General features: G+C 36.5%; 1 protein-coding gene across 12 annotated transcripts in view; it reads left to right on the forward strand.

The window, feature by feature from the left end:
* The window catches only part of LOC111573549 (protein unc-13 homolog B-like), an 81,660-nt gene that overhangs the window by 54,433 nt on the left and 4,586 nt on the right, over positions 1 to 22,641 (forward strand). For 6 of the 12 annotated variants that reach the window (XM_055019138.1, XM_055019134.1, XM_055019137.1 and 3 more), the window contains 32 exons: positions 3,689 to 3,735; positions 3,935 to 4,013; positions 4,876 to 4,950; positions 5,050 to 5,269; positions 5,431 to 5,658; positions 5,793 to 5,934; positions 6,104 to 6,273; positions 8,202 to 8,317; positions 8,691 to 8,854; positions 9,411 to 9,561; positions 9,738 to 9,806; positions 10,108 to 10,197; positions 10,502 to 10,639; positions 10,801 to 10,931; positions 11,054 to 11,139; positions 12,877 to 13,003; positions 13,176 to 13,272; positions 13,598 to 13,741; positions 14,196 to 14,273; positions 14,366 to 14,443; positions 14,638 to 14,658; positions 15,023 to 15,073; positions 15,192 to 15,230; positions 20,125 to 20,139; positions 20,321 to 20,341; positions 20,467 to 20,487; positions 20,809 to 20,829; positions 21,336 to 21,424; positions 21,501 to 21,647; positions 22,110 to 22,233; positions 22,343 to 22,396; positions 22,521 to 22,598. In XM_055019138.1, coding sequence (XP_054875113.1) covers positions 3,689 to 3,735; positions 3,935 to 4,013; positions 4,876 to 4,950; positions 5,050 to 5,269; positions 5,431 to 5,658; positions 5,793 to 5,934; positions 6,104 to 6,273; positions 8,202 to 8,317; positions 8,691 to 8,854; positions 9,411 to 9,561; positions 9,738 to 9,806; positions 10,108 to 10,197; positions 10,502 to 10,639; positions 10,801 to 10,931; positions 11,054 to 11,139; positions 12,877 to 13,003; positions 13,176 to 13,272; positions 13,598 to 13,741; positions 14,196 to 14,273; positions 14,366 to 14,443; positions 14,638 to 14,658; positions 15,023 to 15,073; positions 15,192 to 15,230; positions 20,125 to 20,139; positions 20,321 to 20,341; positions 20,467 to 20,487; positions 20,809 to 20,829; positions 21,336 to 21,424; positions 21,501 to 21,647; positions 22,110 to 22,233; positions 22,343 to 22,396; positions 22,521 to 22,598 — 3,111 coding nt within the window. Of the gene's footprint in view, positions 1 to 2,776; positions 2,800 to 3,688; positions 3,736 to 3,934; positions 4,014 to 4,875; positions 4,951 to 5,049; positions 5,270 to 5,430; positions 5,659 to 5,792; positions 5,935 to 6,103; positions 6,274 to 8,201; positions 8,318 to 8,690; positions 8,855 to 9,410; positions 9,562 to 9,737; positions 9,807 to 10,107; positions 10,198 to 10,501; positions 10,640 to 10,800; positions 10,932 to 11,053; positions 11,140 to 12,876; positions 13,004 to 13,175; positions 13,273 to 13,597; positions 13,742 to 14,195; positions 14,274 to 14,365; positions 14,444 to 14,637; positions 14,659 to 15,022; positions 15,074 to 15,191; positions 15,231 to 16,563; positions 16,591 to 19,769; positions 19,830 to 20,124; positions 20,488 to 20,808; positions 20,830 to 21,335; positions 21,425 to 21,500; positions 21,648 to 22,109; positions 22,234 to 22,342; positions 22,397 to 22,520; positions 22,599 to 22,641 lie in introns of those variants that run through there. The other 6 variants (XM_055019141.1, XM_055019140.1, XM_055019143.1 and 3 more) reach the window with 5 other exon arrangements.

A 22,641-nucleotide genomic window follows, 5' to 3' on the forward strand; every position in this document is an offset into this window, starting at 1 on the left:
CTAAGTTAGTGTACTATATATTATATATCATTAATAGATCTAATTTAGTGTACTATATATCATTAGTAGATCTAATTTAGTGTAGTATATATCATATATCATTAATAGATCTAATTTATTGTATATATCATTAGCAGATCTAATTTAGTGTAGTATATATCATTAGTAGATCTAATTTAGTGTAGTATATATCATACATCAATAGTAGATCTAATTTAGTTTAGTATATATCATATATCATTAATAGATCTAATTTAGTGTACTATATATCATTAGTAGATCTAATTTAGTGTACTACATATTATATATCATTAATAGATCTAATTTAGTGTAGTATATATCATATATCAATAGTAGATTTAATTTAGTGTAGTATATATAATATATCATTAATAGATCTAATTTATTGTAGTATATATCATATATCATTAGTAGATCTAATTTAGTGTAGTATATATCATATATCAATAGTAGATCTAATTTAGTGTAGTATATATCGTTAGTGATCTAATTTAGTGTACTACATATCATATATCATTAATAGATCTAAATGAGTGTATATATCATTAGTAGATCTAATTTAGTGTACTATATATCATATATCATTAATAGATCTAATTTTGTGTAGTATATATCATATATCATTAGTAGATCTAATTGAGTGTTGTATATATCATATATCATTAGTAGATCTAGTTTAGTGTAGTATATATCATATATCAATAGTAGATCTAATTTAGTGTACTATATATCATATATCATTAGTAGATCTCATTTAGTGTAGTATATATCATATATCATTAATATATCTAATTTAGTGTAATATATATCATTAGTAGATCTATTTTAGTGTACTACATATCATATATCATTAATCGATCTAATTTAGTGTATATATCATTATTAGATCTAATTTAGTGTAGTATATATCATATATCAATAGTAGATCTAATTTAGTGTAGTATATATCATATATCATTAATAGATCTAATTTAGTGTCGTATATATCATATATCAATATTAGATCTAATTTAGTGTACTATATATTATATATCATTAATATATGTAATTTAGTGTACTATATATCACTAATAGATCTAATTTAGTGTATTACATATCATATATCATTAGTATATCTAATTTAGTGTACTACATATCATATATCATTAGTTGATCTAATTTAGTGTACTACATATCATATATCATTAGTAGATCTAATTTAGTGTAGTACATATCATATATCATTAGTGGATCTAATTTAGTGTACTACATATCATATATCATTAGTTGATCTAATTTAGTGTACTACATATCATATATCATTAGTAGATCTAATTTAGTGTACTACATATCATATATCATTAGTTGATCTAATTTAGTGTACTACATATCATATATCATTAGTAGATCTAATGTAGTGTACTACATATCATATATCATTAAAAGATCTAATTTAGTGTACTACATATCATATATCATTAGTAGATCTAATTTAGTGTAGTATATATCATATATCATTAGTAGATCTAATTTAGTGTAGTATATATCATATATCAATAGTAGATCTAATTTAGTTTAGTATATATCATATATCATTAATAGATCTAATTTAGTGTACTATATATCATTAGTAGATCTAATTTAGTGTACTACATATCATATATCATTAATAGATCTAATTTAGTGCATATATCATTAGTAGATCTAATTTAGTGTACTACATATCATATAAATAATTAGTAGATCTAATTTAGTGTAGTATATATCATATATCAATAGTAGATTTAATTTAGTGTAGTATATATATAATATATCATTAATAGATCTAATTTAGTGTAGTATATATCATATATCATTAGTAAATCTAATTTAGTGTAGTATATATCATATATCAATAGTAGATCTAATTTAGTTCAGTATATATCGTTAGTGATCTAATTTAGTGTACTACACATCATATATCATTAATAGATCTAAATTAGTGTATATATCATTAGTAGATTTCATTTAGTGTAGTATATATCATATATCATTAATAGATCTAATTTAGTGTAATATATATCATTAGTAGATCTATTTTAGTGTACTACATATCATATATCATTAGTAGATCTAATTTAGTGTACTACATATCATATATCATTAGTTGATCTAATTTAGTGTACTACATATCATATATCATTAGTAGATCTAATTTAGTGTAGTACATATCATATATCATTAGTGGATCTAATTTAGTGTACTACATATCATATATCATTAGTTGATCTAATTTAGTGTACTACATATCATATATCATTAGTAGATCTAATTTAGTGTACTATATATCATTAGTTGATCTAATTTAGTGTACTACATATCATATATCATTAGTAGATCTAATTTAGTGTACTACATATCATATATCATTAAAATATCTAATTTAGTGTATATATCATTAGTAGATCTAATTTAGTGTACTACATATCATATATCATTAGTAGATCTAATTTAGTGTAGTATATATCATATATCATTAGTAGATCTAATTTAGTGTACTACATATCATATATCATTAGTGGATCTAATTTAGTGTACTACATATCATATATCATTAGTAGATCTAATTTAGTGTAGTATATATCATATATCATTAGTAGATCTAATTTAGTGTAGTAAATATCATATATCATTAGTGGAATTGTTTTTGTCTCTTCAAACCTGCTCTGTTTATTTTTGCTCAGTTCCAGTTTCTCTACATGATTTCTAATTCTTCTGTCATTTTTTTTCTCTGCAGAGTTTGGGAGAGAAGATAATCAGGTTACTAATATATAATATATGTATTCCTATATAATGTTAGCTCCATGTTTAAGCTGCCGTTGTTTTTCTGTTGGTTTGATTTTGTGTTTTGTGGGATGACTGTGATCATTTTTCCACTCATTAACAGGATTTATCGTCTTTGTCACCAGAATGGTTGTCTGCACTCCGAACACACTTAATGCATAAATTACAGTAATACAGATTACTGCAATATTTATTGAAACTCAGTTTTGTAATTCTGGGAAAGACGTTAGTCCCATCTCTTCAGTTCTTCTGTATATTTAATAGTTAATAATTCTTGTTTGTAGTGCAGCTGCTTTGTGTTTCCACCAGAAGTTTTTCAAACTATCAAAACTGGGTGAACCAGAGGGATCTCTCCTCTCAGATCAATGCTCAGACACTGATGAAAAGCTCTGAGGAAGAAGTGAGACGTTATGTTCATGTGGGGTCAGCTAGTCACAGCTTCAGTGGTTTTATAGAATTATTTCACAGGTTTGCTTAAATCTGCTTATTCCAAGTTATCTGCAGTGTCCTAATGAAACTTTCTTAAAAAACATATTCTGTGGGTTTGTATCTTCAGACTGTAATCTTAGTCCACCATTTCATTTCACATAATGTGCACAATTAAAGAGTGGTCCAGCTTTTATTGGAAGTGTCCTTTAAAGATTTAATCATTTGTTGTTTTATTATTATTATTATTATTATTATTATTATTATTATTATTATTATTATTATTATTATTATTATTATTATTATTTGACTTTGCATGTTCTGTGGCATCAGAGAGGTGAAACTCAACCAGCTGTGTTTCCGTTACTCCACTCTCCTCATAGCATTGTTAAACATGTGTAAGTCACCATCCTGACTTCTCATATCTGAACTTCTAAAGGTCCGAGATGAGGAACCTGGTGCTCGACAGGCCTGGGCTGAACCAGGGTAAGTCATAGTTAACTCTTAGATTTGGTTTGCTTTATGCCATTTTAGTGCTGTACTGGTGTTTTTTTCTATAAATGAAGCTCTGCAGTTGGAGAGAGACTACACTTGTGTGACCATTTTGTGTTTCAGTGGAAATTCACTGCTATATGATTGCTTATAAGGCCTTTAAATTGACCTTTACACTCTCGTTGATGCGTAGCGGCACATCTGGACTGTATGGGATTGACAGCATGCCCGACCTGCGTAAAAAGAAGCCCATCCCATTGGTCAGCGATGTGGTCAGTACTAAAAACATACATAAACTGTTTGTCACATCCTGTTTGTTCTGTTATTTCTCTGTGAGTACCTGTCTTTCTATTTGTTAAACCACCAGATAAGTTTCAGTTGCTATTTTATCTTGAAGCTGAATTTGGGATTAGGTTGTTATCAACACATGGAGACAGATATGAAAACAGATTGCTAATTTCTCTCTCCCTCCTCCCTTAAACCCAAAACTATTCTCCACAACTTTCTTGAATGCATTCACTCTCCTTGGTCAGGCTATGGTAAGTCATAGAACCCAGCTCTACTAAAGTACACAATATCAAGTAGGACAAATAGAACCGAATTTACCTCAAACATGGACATCTACGGCATGTTGGTCTCTGATTATACACAAATGAAAATATCTGCATGCTTCTTCTTGGGCATGGGTAGCTTTTCTTCCTACTTGATATTATCAGTATAATATACAATCAACAAATCCTTCCCCCACTTTTTAGTTGACATTTTTTCCTCATTTGTTGAGCTGTTAACAGATGAATGATCAAAATGATAAGCGCATGGGTAAAAAACGCTACTAACAGTCATGTTAGTCCTATAGTGTTGGTCTAACTTTGTCCTTTTAGTAACCGTCTCTTCCCCAGTTTCAAAAACTAATAATACTCATCTGGGTTTTCTGATCCTTTGGTAAGAATTCACCCATAAAGAAGATAAACTTTGCTAACCTTACCAACCACCTTATATCCAACCCCGCCTCCTTTTAACCAAATTAACCTTCTGTTATACTAATATTTTGGCAGTTTGCTTGGTTGTGGGTTGGTCTTATGTGTTTAACAAATGCAAACCTGACTAAATCTTCATTTCTTACCTGTTGTTCAGTCCCTTGTCCAAGCCAGGAAGGCAGGAATCGCATCTGCAATGGCAGCACGATCCTCCATCAAGGACGAGGAGCTGGTGAGTAGAACTCTTGTAGTATTTGTAGCTTTTTGTTGGTCTTCCTATTCCTGAATGAAGAATTCCCCGCATGAATACCAAAATTTATTCCCTCTGCAGAAGAACCACGTGTACAAGAAGACCCTGCAGGCTCTCATCTACCCCATATCTTGCACTACACCCCATAACTTTGAGGTGTGGACGGCCACGACACCTACGTACTGCTATGAGTGTGAGGGACTGCTGTGGGGAATTGCTCGCCAAGGCATGCGTTGCTCTGAATGTGGGGTAAAGTGCCACGAAAAGTGCCAAGAGCTGCTGAATGCCGACTGTCTACAGCGTGAGTATCATCCAAAAAATGTTCAGGAAACGGTTCATGAATGGTTGTTGCTGTCAGAAATGTTATTGACAAGCTTTAACTTTTCATTTCAGCTACAACCAAAGAGACGACGTCATTCTGTGACTTCATTATAAACTGAATCTGTTCACATTTTTATTTAGGTGCTGCGGAGAAAAGCTCTAAGCATGGAGCTGAAGACAGAACTCAAAATATCATCATGGCTATGAAGGATAGGATGAAGATCAGGGAAAGAAACAAACCGGAAATCTTTGAGCTCATCAGGGAAGTGTTTGTCATCAGTAAAACTGTTCATGCCCAGCACCTCAAGATCACCAAACAGAGTGTGTTGGACGGGACCTCCGGGTGGTCGGCCAAGATCACCATCACAGGTTCAACCTCAGCATCTCTCCTCAACACCTCTCCTCAACATCAATCCTATCTCAGTGTCTGTCCTCAACATTAGTCTGTTAAACTCATGATTATTGATTGTTCCTGATGTCTTTGTTTCTCTGCCACCCGTTAGTTGTTTGTGCTCAAGGGCTTCAGGCCAAAGACAAGACAGGATCCAGTGATCCGTATGTCACTGTCCAGGTGGGAAGAACCAAGAAGAGAACCAAGACCATTTATGGAAACCTCAATCCAGTCTGGGAGGAGAAGTTCCACTTGTAAGTCTGGAAAACATCTGAGTTATAAAATGAACAACTTTTTTCGAACAGTGTTGATCTTCTCCATTCAGCACCAACTCTTCTGTTCTGCTCCATGAATATCATAACCTCCTGTTATCTTGTATGATTTACTTCACATTTCTTTTTTCCATCCCTTTGCTTCCGTTAGTGAGTGCCACAATACCTCAGATCGAATCAAAGTTCGCGTTTGGGACGAAGACGACGACATCAAGTCCAGGGTGAAGCAGCGTCTGAAGAGGGAGTCGGATGATTTCCTCGGCCAGAGCATCATTGAAGTTCGAACACTGAGTGGAGAAATGGATGTCTGGTACAATCTGGGTCAGTATGCTGTCTTCATGGTAGACTACAGGAAGTCTATATTCAGTGTATGAGGAGAACAATGGAACATGGTTTTATTTTTGTGCTTTTTGATGCTAGACACTTAACTAAATGAGGTTACACAACAAACTACCATCAGTTTATACCTGGAGATTTTGGTATAATTACTGTAGTTTTATTTCTGTCAGTCAACAGGAGATCTGTTCCATTATCTTCGTTCCAACAGATTCATTCACCTCCTCATCCCCAAAGTTCCTACCACTCTTGATCGATCCTCATTTCAGTTTTCTGCTGGTAACTACTGGAACTCTCTACAAAAGTCCCTAAAACTCTCCTCATAAATATCACTCTTGTCATTTAAAAACTCAGCTAGAGAAACGCTTCAGGACCACTGCACCTGTTTTTAGCCGTTTTTTGGCCTCTATTTTTAACAGTTCTTTTTAGCCTTTCTATTTTTAAAAGTCTTTGTGTATTTTGTTTTTGTAATACTGTCTGATTTGCTGTATATGTAACCTGTTGTTCATCTTGTTGTATGCTGCATCTTCACCAGGTTGTTATCGAAGATGAGAACAAGTTGTCAACTAACTTATCTGGTAAAATAAAGGTTAAATAGATAAATAAATAAATAAATGTTAAGATATTTAGTCGTGGAGCTACAGGTGATGTTCCCATAATTGTTTTACCTGAGGCTTGTGATCTAATGCTTCCTCTACAACAACCTGATACGTTTGTTTGTTCCATTAATTCTACTTCTGTATGTTCCTGGTGCTAAGAGTTCTCTTTTCCAGACGTCTACTCAGTGGTGTGTTTGAATCTCATCAGTCTAATGTTTTCTGCCTTTAGCAGCTCTTTATACACCATCATGGAGCTGCTCCAAGGCCTGAACTAGTTAACATGATAATACAGGTCCCACCAACAAGCTGATAGTTGGACTCATTTTAGGAAATAAAGTGTTTCATGCTAATCCTCATTCCTGTTCCCCAGCATGTAAAGATCATTTTATAAGGATGACGCCTGAATACGAACATTTAGCCGGTCCTGGTGCTGTTTGATCTACAGCCTGAATACGTTTAGTATTAGCACCTCTCAGGATAAAATCACTTCCAGATCCTGCAGACAAAATACATTATCTTTTGGATCATATTTCTGAATTCCTATTGTTGTATCTCTTCATATTGGTTTCATCTCTGCCTTTAAAAGTTTTTATTTGCTATCAAAGTCGTATCTAAGAGTAAGGCGTTGACTTCTTTGCACATCTCTGGTCTGTACTTGATTAAAGTGCTAATATTGACTTCACCACAGCAGTAATAAATCCTCCATCGCAGCAGCATGTCAGTGAGTATGAATCTGCCAATAAATCTACTGTTGTTCCTCTTAAACTGGGAGATCAGAGTGCTCCAATTAATATTCCTTCATCTGAAAATGTTCATTTGGTTTGGAGTCATTAGTGATTAGAATCTGAGAGTAAATTAATAAGTAGTGTAGTATTCCATTTAAAACACGTTTTGTCCTCTGTATCTGTCTTCTTCCAAGCCTGCCTTCCTCCTTTACTCTTCCTTTTTTCTCCTCCTGATATGTGATTATCAAGTCGCAGCACTCCAGTCGGAAATCGACCGCTGTACCGACATGTACAAATTACCCCTAATGATGCCCCTGTCAGGGCAAATAGCAGGGCTGAGGCACCAAGCCCTCCACCTCCAGAGAAGCTCCAGCTCAAGTGTCTCTGGTGATCAGATGTAGATCCATACAGTATCAGCTGGAGGACTTCTATTAGCGCTGCTCTGCCATCAGAGAGTAGAAACGAACCCCTGAATAGAGCTGCCATGCTAATAGTGTGTAATTAACAGACCTGGGCTTCATGAGGACCAGAGTTATGAATCAGGGAGCTGCAGATGCATGTTGGTGTGACTGTTTGTGTTTTATTACAGAGAAGAGGACGGATAAATCGGCTGTATCGGGGGCCATTCGTCTTCACATCAACGTGGAGATTAAAGGAGAGGAGAAAGTGGCTCCATATCACATCCAGTACACCTGTTTACATGAGGTATCTGATTATTAATAACCTGCATATGTTCAGAGGTTTCAGCAGACAGAAGGTTCATGACACTGTTGGAATAAGTCCTATCAGCTGCTGTAATGTGAAGCACAGATTGTCTGCAGATGTCACTGATAGACAGGATTAGAACCTTCCTATTACATAATTCCACCTTTTCCCTGAAGGACTTATCCAAATCAAATTCTGAATCAGGCTTAAAGCAGACGATCCCATAATCAGAAAAGCCCAAACCCCTCCATACCGTCACACATGATGATGAAATTCTACTGAGCATCAATCTGATTCAGAAACTACTTTCATCTCTCCATCCACTGGACTAAACACTTCAGCTGCAGTAATTCATTATTTGTGTCCGCTGCAGAACCTGTTCCACCACACTACAGACGTTCTCGGTCAGGGGGCGGTGAAGATCCCAGAGGCTCGCGGAGACGATTCATGGAAAGTCTACTTTGATGATGTTCCACAGGAAATAGTGGACGAGTTCGCCATGCGCTATGGGATCGAGTCCATCTACCAGGCCATGACGTGAGTCTGAGCTCCATCCCTCTATCCATACCTGTCAGAATGTTTGGTAGATCTTCATCCTCTAGCTGTCAGAATGTTTGGTAGATCTTCATCCTCTACCTGTCAGAATGTTTGGTAGATCTTCATCCTCTATCTCTCTACCTTCATCCCCTCCCTGTTCCTCCTCATGTCTCTCTGCCTCTTAGGGCTGTTGTCATTCCCTGTTGGCCTTCAGATAAATTAAAATCAGATATAAATGGTCTCCATGAAATGTCATGATCCATACAGATGTCTGTTCGCTGGGCCATCATTCACTCCAATGGGCTGTCCTTCATCCTGAACAGGACAGGTAGCTGATAGCAGGAGGGATGACATTTCTAACGGGGATCATTAGGTGAAAACAAGATCCTTGAGAAGACACCGGCTGTCCAAACAGAAGCTCGGAATCACACTGACTTAGTTTTTCCAACCCTTTTATAGCCGATAATGAAAAGCTGTAGTGGCAGTCAGCAGGTCCAGACTGAGGAAGAGGAGGAACCCGCTTCTGAACCAAACTTTGTTTCTGATCTCCTTCCAGACACTTTGCCTGTCTGTCCTCCAAGTACATGTGTCCTGGAGTTCCTGCTGTGATGAGCAGCCTGCTGGCCAACATCAATGCCTTCTACGCCCGAACAACCGCCTCCAACAACGTGTCTGCCTCCGACCGCTTCGCCGCTTCAAACTTTGGGGTGTGTGTTAAAAAAACTAGACCATTAAAATGTTGTATTTTTAGTCTGGCCTGTTCTTTACATCTGATCTCTACTCACATGGAGATGCTTCTCTTTTCCTATCTTTGTTTTCTTTCTTAATTCAGACGTGAACAAATGAATAGTCCCACTTCATTTCTTCTGTCTTTTCTTTACAGAAAGAACGCTTTGTCAAGCTGTTAGACCAGTTACACAACTCCCTACGCATTGACCTTTCAACTTATAGGGTAAGATTATCACGAATATCACAGCCTTTACTGACTGGCACTGTTCTCACAAAAGGTTTGATATCATAGGGTTATTATAGGATATATATTATTATTATGCCTGTAATGTCTTGTTTATAAATGTCTACATTATTTATTTTTTATGTTGCTAATATTGTCTGATTAGTGAATGGTTGTCTGAGCTGTAGAACTTGTTTTAAAATGTGTAGAAAGCCTAAAATCTCAGTGCTGTCTGAACCTTTATATTCTATACATGGGTTACAATCATTAACTGTATTTAATTCATTTATAAACTCTGTAGAACCACTTCCCCGCCAGCAACAAGGATCGTCTGCAAGATCTGAAATCCACTGTGGACCTTCTAACCAGCATCACCTTCTTCAGGATGAAGGTATCTAACAGAATTAACTGTATCTGTCTTTACGCTGTAGTTCCTGGTATCATTTATTTAGCTTTATTTAAACAGGAAGTCCCATTGAGATCAGAGAGACCTGGCCCAGGTAGCAGCCATCCAAGATTTAAGAGTTCTACAGGACAAATACATGATACATAATAAACAATAAACCAGATTAGCAGCTATTCAAGGACTGTGACCTCTAAGTAAAACATTCACTGTATTCTTTATGACCCTCTTCAATCATTGGTGGATATGATGGTTATCAGCTGATTTTTCATGATCTCCGTCTGGTTTGAAGGTCCAGGAGATCCCGTCTCCACCCAGAGCCAGCCAGGTTGTGAAGGACTGTGTCAAAGCCTGCCTGAACTCTACATATGACTACATCTTCAACAACTGCTATGAGCTGTACAGCAGACAGTACCACCCTCTGGAGATGGTGAGTCCCAAACATCTAGAGTCTGTAGGGTACATTAATGTAGCACTGGACAGGTCAAAGTACTGGATAAATAATAGGTAGCAGTGCTTTTCTTTACTTAAATAATCCTCTGAGCCAATGGAGGCGTTGGAGTTAACAATGATGTCATTTTTCTCATCCAGAACAAGGACGAACTCCCGTTGGAGGAACAGGGTCCAAGCATCAAGAACTTGGACTTCTGGCCCAAACTCATCATGCTCATCGTCTCCATCATTGAAGAAGACGGGAACTCCTACGGACCTGTGCTCAACCAGTCAGTAATTCAATTACAGGACCTTAATCATCTCAAACTAGCAGGAAATAAACCCAGATGTTCAGAAGACTTTATGTCGGTGCTAAAATCACTTTTATCGAAAGTGATCTTCTCTCTCTCAGATTCCCTCAAGAACTGAATGTTGGGAAAGTGTCAGCAGAGGTCATGTGGACACTATTTGCTCAGGACATGAAGTACGCTATGGACGGTAGGAGACATATCTACTGTCCATGAGTCATATTTAACCACATTCTGCTATGGTCGATAGTTAAGGTACATTAGAAGGAGGAAAACTGGAGGATTAGAGGGTAGGAACACACAGATGAGAAGCTCAGATGAATGACCAGAAGAAGAGAGAAACTGTGGGAGAGAACTGATAGAATGGAACTAAATAAGTTCGAGAAATAATAATTATGGAGGGTTTGAAAGCTGCTTATGTGTCCCAGGATCCTCTACTATAGACTACTACTGTCCCCAGAGGATGTTATCTCTTATTCAAGCCCTCGTCCTCGAGATGAATCCTCTGCTGAGACCATCGATATCTGCTTCACAGAACAATACAGGAGGGGTGTCTCTTCATTTTTAATCAGAATTAATGTAATAAGACATTAAAACTGTGTTCAGAGATGTACTAGGATTTGGTTCCAGAGGTGCAAGCAGAGAGTACTTGAGATTTAAGAGAGGTGGTTGTTAAAAGGTGTAAGTATCAGAATATCAGCTAAATGAGCTCCTTTAAGTATAACTGCAGGTACAGTGTGTAAATTAAGTGTTTAATACAGGATCAGGGCTGTTGCAGTCATTGCAGCAGAATGAGTCAAGATGAATAAACACTGGAAATACATCCAGCCTGACTTTTAGAACGAGTAGCATCACTTTCAAGCAAACACAAAATGGGATTAGTGTGTGTTCTTCTGTCTTTGTTGAGTTTTAGACTGTCAGAGGACATGCCCAAAGAAAACACTGGGATTAGTCCTATTTTTGTTTTATTATTATTTATTTGCGAGAATATTTTAAAATGACTTCTGGTTAGAATTTGAACTGGGGATAACTAGAGACTGTACATTTAGAGAGGACTTCATTTTAGGGTTAAAGAGTGGATTTATATTGTTATACACCATCTTAAAATACTACTTAATGCCCACATGTACCAAACAATATCACTTTTGGTTGCTTTAATGCTTCCATCTGTCCAAACTGGTCCTTCTGTTTCTTCTTGGTTTTTCCCAGACAGGTTTCCTCACTCAGCACCTAAGAGAAATAGGAAATTTAATACAAACACTAACTGGCAGAGAAACTCACTTTATTGTCTGAGACTAACGTTGTTAATTGCTTTAAGAAGTGATCTGTCTGTACTAAGGATGAACAAGAAAAGCTGTTTAAGTGACCGTTAATTTTTCTACGATACATACAGGAATGTTCTAGAAATTAAGAGATTCATCTGTTGGATCTGTTCTGTAAAGTTGGGACACTTCAGAGAGACATTTTTAGAAAAAATGTCTAAAATCTAAGCAGCTAAGGTAGATATGTCCTGTTATTTCTTATAAATCGTATGAATCATGCCCCTAAAAGCATTTTATGCTACACTTCCTGTACTGGAATTTGATGGTACGTTGATTTCACAGGGTTTCTGTTATAAATATGAAGTCTCCTGCAGAAATCCTCTAGAAGTTATAGAGGATTTATATCTAAAGTCACAGAGACTATAGATATAAATCCTCTATAACTTCTAGAGGATTGATATCTATAGTTAGAGAGAGTTAGAGAATCTGTACCTGTAGATATAAATCTATAGGATATAGATGTAAATCTAGAGGATTTATAGAGTTATAGAGGATTTGTATCTATAGTTACAGAAAATTTCTATGTGTTGTTTCCCCAACGTGATGCCGAAGTTATCAATCCAGTGACAATTCAAAAACTCACAGCTTTATTTGTGTTTCTGCAGAGCACGAGAAGCACCAGTTGTGTAAAAGCACAGACTACATGAATCTGCACTTCAAGGTCAAGTGGCTCTACAATGAATATGTGAAGGAGCTGCCAGCATTTGAGTCTGCAGTTCCCGACTACCCAGCGTAAGTTCATGAGACTTATTCACTCAAAGGAAAGAAAAACATTTCTGATTTAAAAAACTTTGATCTTCCAACTAATTAGCACCAACCCAGGTATCTGATTGGATCATTAAAACTCTAATAAAAGGTCAGAGTCATATGAAAATACATGCTAATCTTTATTTTCTTTGTTTAGATGGTTTGTACAGTTCGTGCTTCAGTGGTTGGATGAAAATGAAGATGTGTCGATGGAGTTCATGCATGGAGCTCTGGAGAGAGACAAGAAAGACGGAGTAAGAAATTTAAAACCTGACATGGCCAATGGGGTTGTCATAAAAAGGGCATTAAATGAAATTAGCACACACACATCAGCATAAGGACGGATGTTTTTAATAGAATGTTACACGCCTGCTGTGGTAGTTTTGAGTATGATTATTGTTGATAACTGCTGTTTTATTTAGATTATTATTAATAAGTGCAGTTTTATTTAGATTATTGTTAATGAGTGCTGTTTTATGTAGATTATTGTTAATAACTGCTGTTTTATTTAAATTATGGTTAATATCTACTGTTTTATTTAGATTATTGTTAACATCTGCTGTTTTTGTGCCGTCTCAGTTCCAGCAGACCTCTGAACATGCTCTGTTCTCCTGCTCTGTGGTGGACATCTTCACTCAGCTCAACCAGAGCTTTGAGATCATCAAGAAACTGGAATGTCCTGATCCTGACGTCACGGCTCAGTACACCCGCCGCTTCTCCAAGGTAACACCTTGAACTAGTTAAACTGATTCTAACTGCATCACATTATTAAATGATGTTATTGTTAATGTGTGTTTAGATCTAAATTTGTAGAATGAATAATGACTGTCGATCTTTTCTTAAAAGCAGCAGAACATTAAAAAAACACTGAGATGTCTGGAGGAAATCTTGCAGCTCTTGTAAAGGGAACCTAATTGTTCCTCATTAAAAAGAACTGGACGTAGTATTTCCCTGCTGGGGAAAGGACCGTCAGCCTGTTTTTGGTTTTATTTTCCTCCATGTTAGAGAATCCATTAAGGGACACGTTGGAATATTTATTAGATGGTTGGAATGATTCTTTGGACACATTTCCCCAAAGTGTAATACAATCCCCTCAAAAAACTCTGAACAGCTTCTTTAGAAAGAACTGAAGGAATATTAACATACTTTCTTTGTTTTGTTCCTCTTCGTTTTTCAGACAATAACCAAAGTTCTCCTGCAGTACAGCGCTATCCTCACCAAGAGTTTTCCTTCTTATATCGACAAGGAGAAGATTGTGAGTTGTTCCCGTTGGTATTTTTGTTCTTCCTACCCTGTCTATCGTACTGTTTACTAACAGGTCATTTCTCTTTTCCTGTCGTCTTGCAGCCCTGTGTTCTCATGAATAACGTACAGCAGTTAAGAATCCAGCTGGAGAAGATGTTTGAATGGATGGGAGCTAAACAGGTGAGTGTACAGGTGTAGATGTGAGGACATGTCAGCTGATCTGTTGCATCGTACTGGAGTAATCAGCTGACAGTTTATTAACTCACAGCATAAACAGACTCAAGAGCTAAGCGTCTCTGATTCAGCCATAAACAGCAGAGACCAGTGAGGGGTTTATTGGTGCTGCAGCTGAGTTTGTGTCTCTGATGTGTCAGATTGCAACTGAGGAGGCTCGGGTACGTACCATAGAGGTAGTCTGGATCGTCTGGAGTAGGTGTCTAGTAGTACTGATTAGGATTTAATGTTCTCTTGCATTTGAATCCAGATGCCAAGTCTGTGATGTGATGCTACCAAATGTAGCTTCAGTCAGCAGTGATTCAGCCTTAAAGACTAGAGACTTCATCCAATAATAATCAGTAGCTCCTGTCAGTGGTGACCTTCTGCATGTATCAGAGCTGCTGGAGCTGTAGTGAAGTGGTTTCTAGTGATTTCTGACTGACTGTAGCTGTAGTGAAGTGGTTTCTAGTGATTTCTGACTGACTGTAGGACTGTAGCTCTGTAGTTTAAGTTTCAACCGTTGTGTTCACTTTACAATCAAAGCTAAATGAGCTGGTGGAAGAGGAGGAGGAGGAGGAGGAGGCAGGAGAGGAGGTAGGTTTCCATGATTGTCTGTTCATGGCAGATATCTGTACGTCTTCATAGTTTAATCAGTTTAAGGGTCTGCAGTGAGCGCTGTGTTGATTATTTCCATCTTCCTCTGGCTGGACAGCAGGTTGTAGCTGAGGATGAGGAGGAGAAGAAGGCTCTGGTGGGTAATCTGGATGGTAGACTAGAATGTTTGACTAGCCTCAGAGTCCTCCATAGTCAACCCTTCTGTAGAATCTGAACTAGTTCCTTCTAGAAGTCCTGGGCTAGCAGAACACCTGTGTGTCCATGTTATTGTTGTTGTGTAGCGCCACCTATCATCTATTCAGAGTACAGCAGCTGCATCATTCTGGTGTCATTTTTTCCACAAAAAGAATCAAAGAGGAAAAGTGTGTTTCACAACAACGTTCATCGTTTGAAAATTTTCAACCATCTTTGACAGATGAAGAAACAGTAATTCCATTTTAGTCACCTCACTGGACCAGACTATAAAATAAATATAATATAATATAATATAATATAATATAATATAATATAATATAATATAATATAATATAATATAATATAATATAATATAATATAATATAATATAATATATAACATAACACCACAATATAATATATATATGGTATAACTAAACACCAGAATATAGAGCCATCGTATCTCACAACTTATTATTAGGAGCTGCAGGAGAACATTATGAACAACTGCATTTTCTACTGATGGTTGTTTATGTGTGTCATGATAACTTTCCTGGGTTTTATTATCACTTGTTCCTGATTGATTTTAGCTTCGTATCTGGGATTTGCAGGACTCTTTATTGTCCGTCATATGATTAGGAATCATCTGGAGGTGAAAGACTGAAACATCTGAGCTCCTCTGAGATCAGTTTGTGTGCAGTCAGTAGTGATCTAATGGAGATCAGATGACAGTGTGGTCTACAGGTGGAATGTTAGAACTTAGTCTGTCTCTCCTTTGATTCTCTTAGGCTATAAAATGCTCATGAAGTACAGACTGGAAAGATGCTAATTAGATATTAGACAAAAAACTTAAACCTGGAATCTTATTCTATTGTTTAATCTACTTTATTGCACAGATTTTAAAGATTAAATGACTGAAGCCTACAATATTAATATATTAAAAACAGCAAAAATCTGTCTTATTTCCCTTCAGTTGTGAGAGAAAATATTCTTTAAGTTGCAGCTAAAACATGAAAATAAGTTTAATTATATTGAATGCATGAATTACTCACTAGTTCACAAACATTAACAGCAGCTCGGAGAAATGTCAAGATGTAATTTGAGTTTTAGGTGTTGCTAAAGTTGGCTACCAACAGCTAACTTCCACTTGATGTCGATCTTTTTTAAAAAAACTAAACCGGTCTTTTAGTCACGTTTAACCAAAACATGAACAGTAGTTCCTGGGTTGTCATGGTTCAGAAGAATCTGTTTTTTGGGAGAATAAAGCCACAGTCATGTTTCTCCTCTCTTTTCTAGCTGAAGAACAATAAACTAGCGTGGAAGGCAAGTTTTCAGTATATGCAGACATGTTCTATCCATGACTACATATACTCACATACATGTTCTATCCATGACTACATATACTCACATAACTACATATACTCACATACATGTTCTATCCATGATTACATATACTCACATACATGTTCTATCCATGACTACATATACTCACATACATGTTCTATCCATGACTACATATACTCACATACATATTCTATCCATGACTACATATACTCACATACATGTTCTATCCATGACTACATATACTCACATACATGTTCTATCCATGACTACATATACTCACATACATATTCTATCCATGACTACATATACTCACATACATATTCTATCCATGACTACATATACTCACATACATGTTCTATCCATGACTACATATACTCACATACATGTTCTATCCATGACTACATATAGTCACATACATATTCTATCCATGACTACATATACTCACATACATGTTCTATCCATGACTACATATACTCACATAACTACATATACTCACATACATGTTCTATCCATGATTACATATACTCACATACATGTTCTATCCATGACGACATATACTCACATACATGTTCTATCCATGACTACATATACTCACATACATATTCTATCCATGACTATAGATACTCACATACATGTTCTATCCATGACTACATATACTCACATACATGTTCTATCCATGACTACATATAGTCACATACATATTCTATCCATGACTACATATACTCACATACATGTTCTATCCATGACTACATATACTCACATAACTACATATACTCACATACATGTTCTATCCATGACTACATATACTCACATACATGTTCTATCCATGATTACATATACTCACATACATGTTCTATCCATGATTACATATACTCACATACATGTTCTATCCATGACTACATATACTCACATACATGTTCTATCCATGACTACATATACTCACATACATATTCTATCCATGACTACATATACTCACATACATGTTCTATCCATGACTACATATACTCACATACATGTTCTATCCATGACTACATATAGTCACATACATATTCTATCCATGACTACATATACTCACATACATGTTCTATCCATGACTACATATACTCACATAACCACATATACTCACATACATGTTCTATCCATGATTACATATACTCACATACATGTTCTATCCATGACTACATATACTCACATACATGTTCTATCCATGACTACATATACTCACATACATATTCTATCCATGACTATATATACTCACATACATGTTCTATCCATGACTACATATACTCACATACATGTTCTATCCATGACTACATATACTCACATACATATTCTATCCATGACTACATATACTCACATACATGTTCTATCCATGACTACATATACTCACATAACTACATATACTCACATACATGTTCTATCCATGACTACATATACTCACATACATGTTCTATCCATGATTACATATACTCACATACATGTTCTATCCATGATTACATATACTCACATACATGTTCTATCCATGACTACATATACTCACATACATGTTCTATCCATGACTACATATACTCACATACATATTCTATCCATGACTACATATACTCACATACATGTTCTATGCATGACTACATATACTCACATACATGTTCTATCCATGACTACATATAGTCACATACATGTTTTATCCATGACTACATATACTCACATACATGTTCTATCCATGACTACATATACTCACATACATGTTCTATCCATGATTACATACTCACATACATGTTCTATCCATGACTACATATACTCACATACATGTTCTATCCATGATTACATATACTCACATATAGACATGTTTTATACATGACTACATATACTCACATACATGTTCTATCCATGACTACATATACTCACATACATGTTCTATCCATGACTACATATACTCACATACATGCTCTATCCATGACTACATATACTCACATACATGTTCTATCCATGACTACATATACTCACATACATGTTCTATCCATGACTACATATACTCACATACATGTTCTATCCATGATTACATATACTCACATACATGTTCTATCCATGACTACATATACTCACATACATGTTCTATCCATGACTACATATACTCACATACATGTTCTATCCATGATTACATATACTCACATATAGACATGTTTTATACATGACTACATATACTCACATACATGTTCTATCCATGACTACATATACTCACATACATGTTCTATCCATGATTACATATACTCACATATAGACGTTTTATACATGACTACATATACTCACATACATGTTCTATCCATGACTACATATACTCACATACATGTTTTATCCATGACTACATATACTCACATACATGTTCTATCCATGACTACATATACTCACATACATGTTCTATCCATGATTACATACTCACATACATGTTCTATCCATGACTACATATACTCACATACATGTTCTATCAATGATTACATATACTCACATATAGACATGTTTTATACATGACTACATATACTCACATACATGTTCTATCCATGACTACATATACTCACATACATGTTCTATCCATGACTACATATACTCACATACATGCTCTATCCATGACTACATATACTCACATACATGTTCTATCCATGACTACATATACTCACATACATGTTCTATCCATGACTACATATACTCACATACATGTTCTATCCATGATTACATATACTCACATACATGTTCTATCCATGATTACATATACTCACATACATGTTCTATCCATGACTACATATACTCACATACATGTTCTATCCATGACTACATATACTCACATACATGTTCTATCCATGATTACATATACTCACATATAGACATGTTTTATACATGACTACATATACTCACATACATGTTCTATCCATGACTACATATACTCACATACATGTTCTATCCATGATTACATATACTCACATATAGACGTTTTATACATGACTACATATACTCACATACATGTTCTATCCATGACTACATATACTCACATATTTAAAACTAGTTTAAATAAACTCTGCATTACCTTTAAATGTTCTCCCAAAGAACATGTTCAGTTAAATGCGGTTTCTAAGGAAACTTTCTTGTCTTTCTACTGCAACTCCCAGTTTGATGAGAGCGAGGAAGAGGAGGAAGTAGGGGAGGAAGGGGAGAGGATAGAAACTGAGGTTTGTTTCAGTCTGAAGTGGTTTTGATTCATTTCCAGTCATTCTGGCGCCTCGTTTCCCCGTTCTATTTCCTCCCAGAGACACCGGTCATGACCCTGAACCAGAGGATCACAGCTCATTGTGTTTGCTTTGATCATCACCTGTCAGGATTTCCACCTCAGATTTTCTACTTCTTTCAGTTTTCCTGCCCTTCCCCAGAACTGCTCTGCCATTCCCTGAATATTTCGTGAATATTTCTGTATTTTCTGTTGTTTTAATTTCTGTTTTCTTTGTAATTTTCCTCTGTTTGCTATAGACTGACACAGAAAAGGTGGGTGCCGATTTAGAAAAACTTCCAACATTTATGATTTTCATTCTGTTTTAATTTTACAGACACACATGCTGTTCTGTAGATTTATGCTTCTTCAGAGCTTTTAACAACAAAACAGACCATTTTTGATATTTATTCATTTTTATTTGTGTTTTTAACCAATCTTTCCCCTCACCAATAGATGGATGCACCAGTAGAAAAGGTAGGAAGCAGTTTAATGCTGTTTAATGCCATCCCCTCCATCCATTAGTTCCCAGTTAACATGAATAAAATCTAGATTCTAAAAGGTAAATGCTATCCTGTCTTCTGCCTCTCTGTGCTTCATAGACTGAACATGGAGACATAAAGGTGAGTGCAGAAGCAGAAACATGCATATTAATCCTCCCCCTGCAGAAAAACACACAGAGCAGATTAAAACAGAACAATCCATTCCCAGCTGCTGTTTCCTCCTTCTGTGTCGTGTTTCTCCTCTAATGCTGCTCCAGAAGCTGACATGAATCTAAAGGCATCAGATCAGGGAGTTAATGATCCATCAGGCTGACTTATTCAGATGAAACCTCTGTATACCTGCTCAGGTATACTGGAGGTATTCATGGATCTTTGTTCTTGTCTTCTTGTACATCTCCTGTGATTCTGAACTTTTTTTTTTCCAATTTGCTCCCTTTAAAGTCGGAGGCTGCTGGGAAGAAGGTGGGTTTTCTCAGATGTGTGAAGGTTACATGATTTAATGGATGTTTCTGTGCTCCAGGAGAACAACAGAGCAGATGATTTTTCATCTCATCCCTTTGGTGTTCCTCAAAGCCTGGCAGAGCCGTGGGCTGATGTTCTTATTCCAGTAATGACTCCATGTAGCCGACTTACTGAAGTGCTTGTTTAAACTCTTACTGCCGTTTGTAGCTTCTGGCTTTCTGTGAAGTGCAGCTTTCAGAAGTTCAGAGGTAATTTGGTGCATTTTGGCCCAAAAGCTGCAAATCTGATAAGAAAGCTTTCTAAGAAGTGCTGTGAAAGGATTCCAGCTTCTCCTTTTAGAGCAGAATGCTGCAGAAAGACTCAGACTGGAGACTTTCTCTGCATTTATAAAGTTTGTAAAACCTTTGAGGAGTTTATAAAACTTATTTTTTATTTCAGATTCATTTTTGGATTCAGTGACCCTCAGTCAGATTGAACTGAACCTCTGGGTGTCTGTTTCTGTCCAGATGGACTCAGAGGCCAGTGGGCTGCTGAATGAGCTGCAGGTGAAGCTGAACAACGCTCTGGATGATCTCACCAGGACTTTTGGGAACAGGTACATAAACAGTATATTGAGTTAATTCTCTAACCTCCCATGCATTTTGCTAATGGATCCTTATCTTTGGTTCTAGTTTCCAGAGCCGTATCCACGACTGCATGCAACAGATGGCGTCTCTGCTGTACCAGGTCAAAGGACCGCTCAACGCCAACACCAAGGCTCAGGTGGACGGAGACTCCGACAACGTGCTGCGACCGCTCATGGACTTCCTGGATGGAAAGTGAGTGAATCTGTTCAGAGTAAGCCGCTGCATTCCTCTGGCTCTAACGTGTTTCATCTCTAGTAGTTAGAAAAATGTGTCTGAATCAGAAATAAATCTGCACTCAGACGCGCCTGGATGTCATGTTAGTGGTTTCAGTTCACATCAGATTCAATGGTTCCACTGAAGAATGGTTTCCCGGCAAACTTCAACGTTTCTCCCTCTTTGTTGAATGGATTTTATCTGTCTGAAACTTTATTATGTGCTGCTGAAAAGGTGTGAGTCCCACATTCAGGACCTGAACTAGAGCTAGGTGAAATCCTTTTCTAATTGTCTCGGTCTGTATGTTTCATTAACATGTATTAATAATAAATTATTACCGTGTGTCCTGCTGTATATGTGGCTGTATTAACATATGTTAACGTGTGGATGCATGAACATGTATTAACGTGTATTAATGTGTATGAATGCGTGTGTTTGCAGGCTGACTCTGTTTGCTACTGTATGTGAGAAGACCGTGTTGAAGCGTGTTCTCAAGGAGCTGTGGAGGATCGTAATGACCAACCTGGAGAAGACCATCGTGCTTCCACAGAGCAACGACACCTTCGTAAACACCTCAGCTTCTCTTAGTTTTAGAAACTGCTTTGACTTTTACACACAGAACAATCAGAAAGTGAGAGGATCTAACTGTGAGTTCTTTTTTCTTCTTCTTCCAGGGAGCCCAGTTATTCTCAGCTGCTAAAGAACTGGGTCAGCTCTCCAAACTGAAGGTATCAGAACACGTCCAGATATTTCACATCATATTAAAGCCTGTATCTGATCCTCAGTGGTACCGCCTTCTATTCAGAGTGAGTCTATCTGTTTTATTATTACTGTTTTCTCTTTTCTCTGCAGGACCACATGGCCGGGGAGGCCAGAAGTCTGTCTCCCAGGCAATGTGCCGTCATGGACGTGGCTCTGGACACCATCAAGGTCAGTTTCATCAGATTAGCTTCATCAGCTATTCTTCCATGAG

Source organism: Amphiprion ocellaris, chromosome 17, assembly GCF_022539595.1.
Source record: "Amphiprion ocellaris isolate individual 3 ecotype Okinawa chromosome 17, ASM2253959v1, whole genome shotgun sequence".
In the NCBI taxonomy this organism is placed as follows: Eukaryota; Metazoa; Chordata; class Actinopteri; family Pomacentridae; genus Amphiprion; species Amphiprion ocellaris.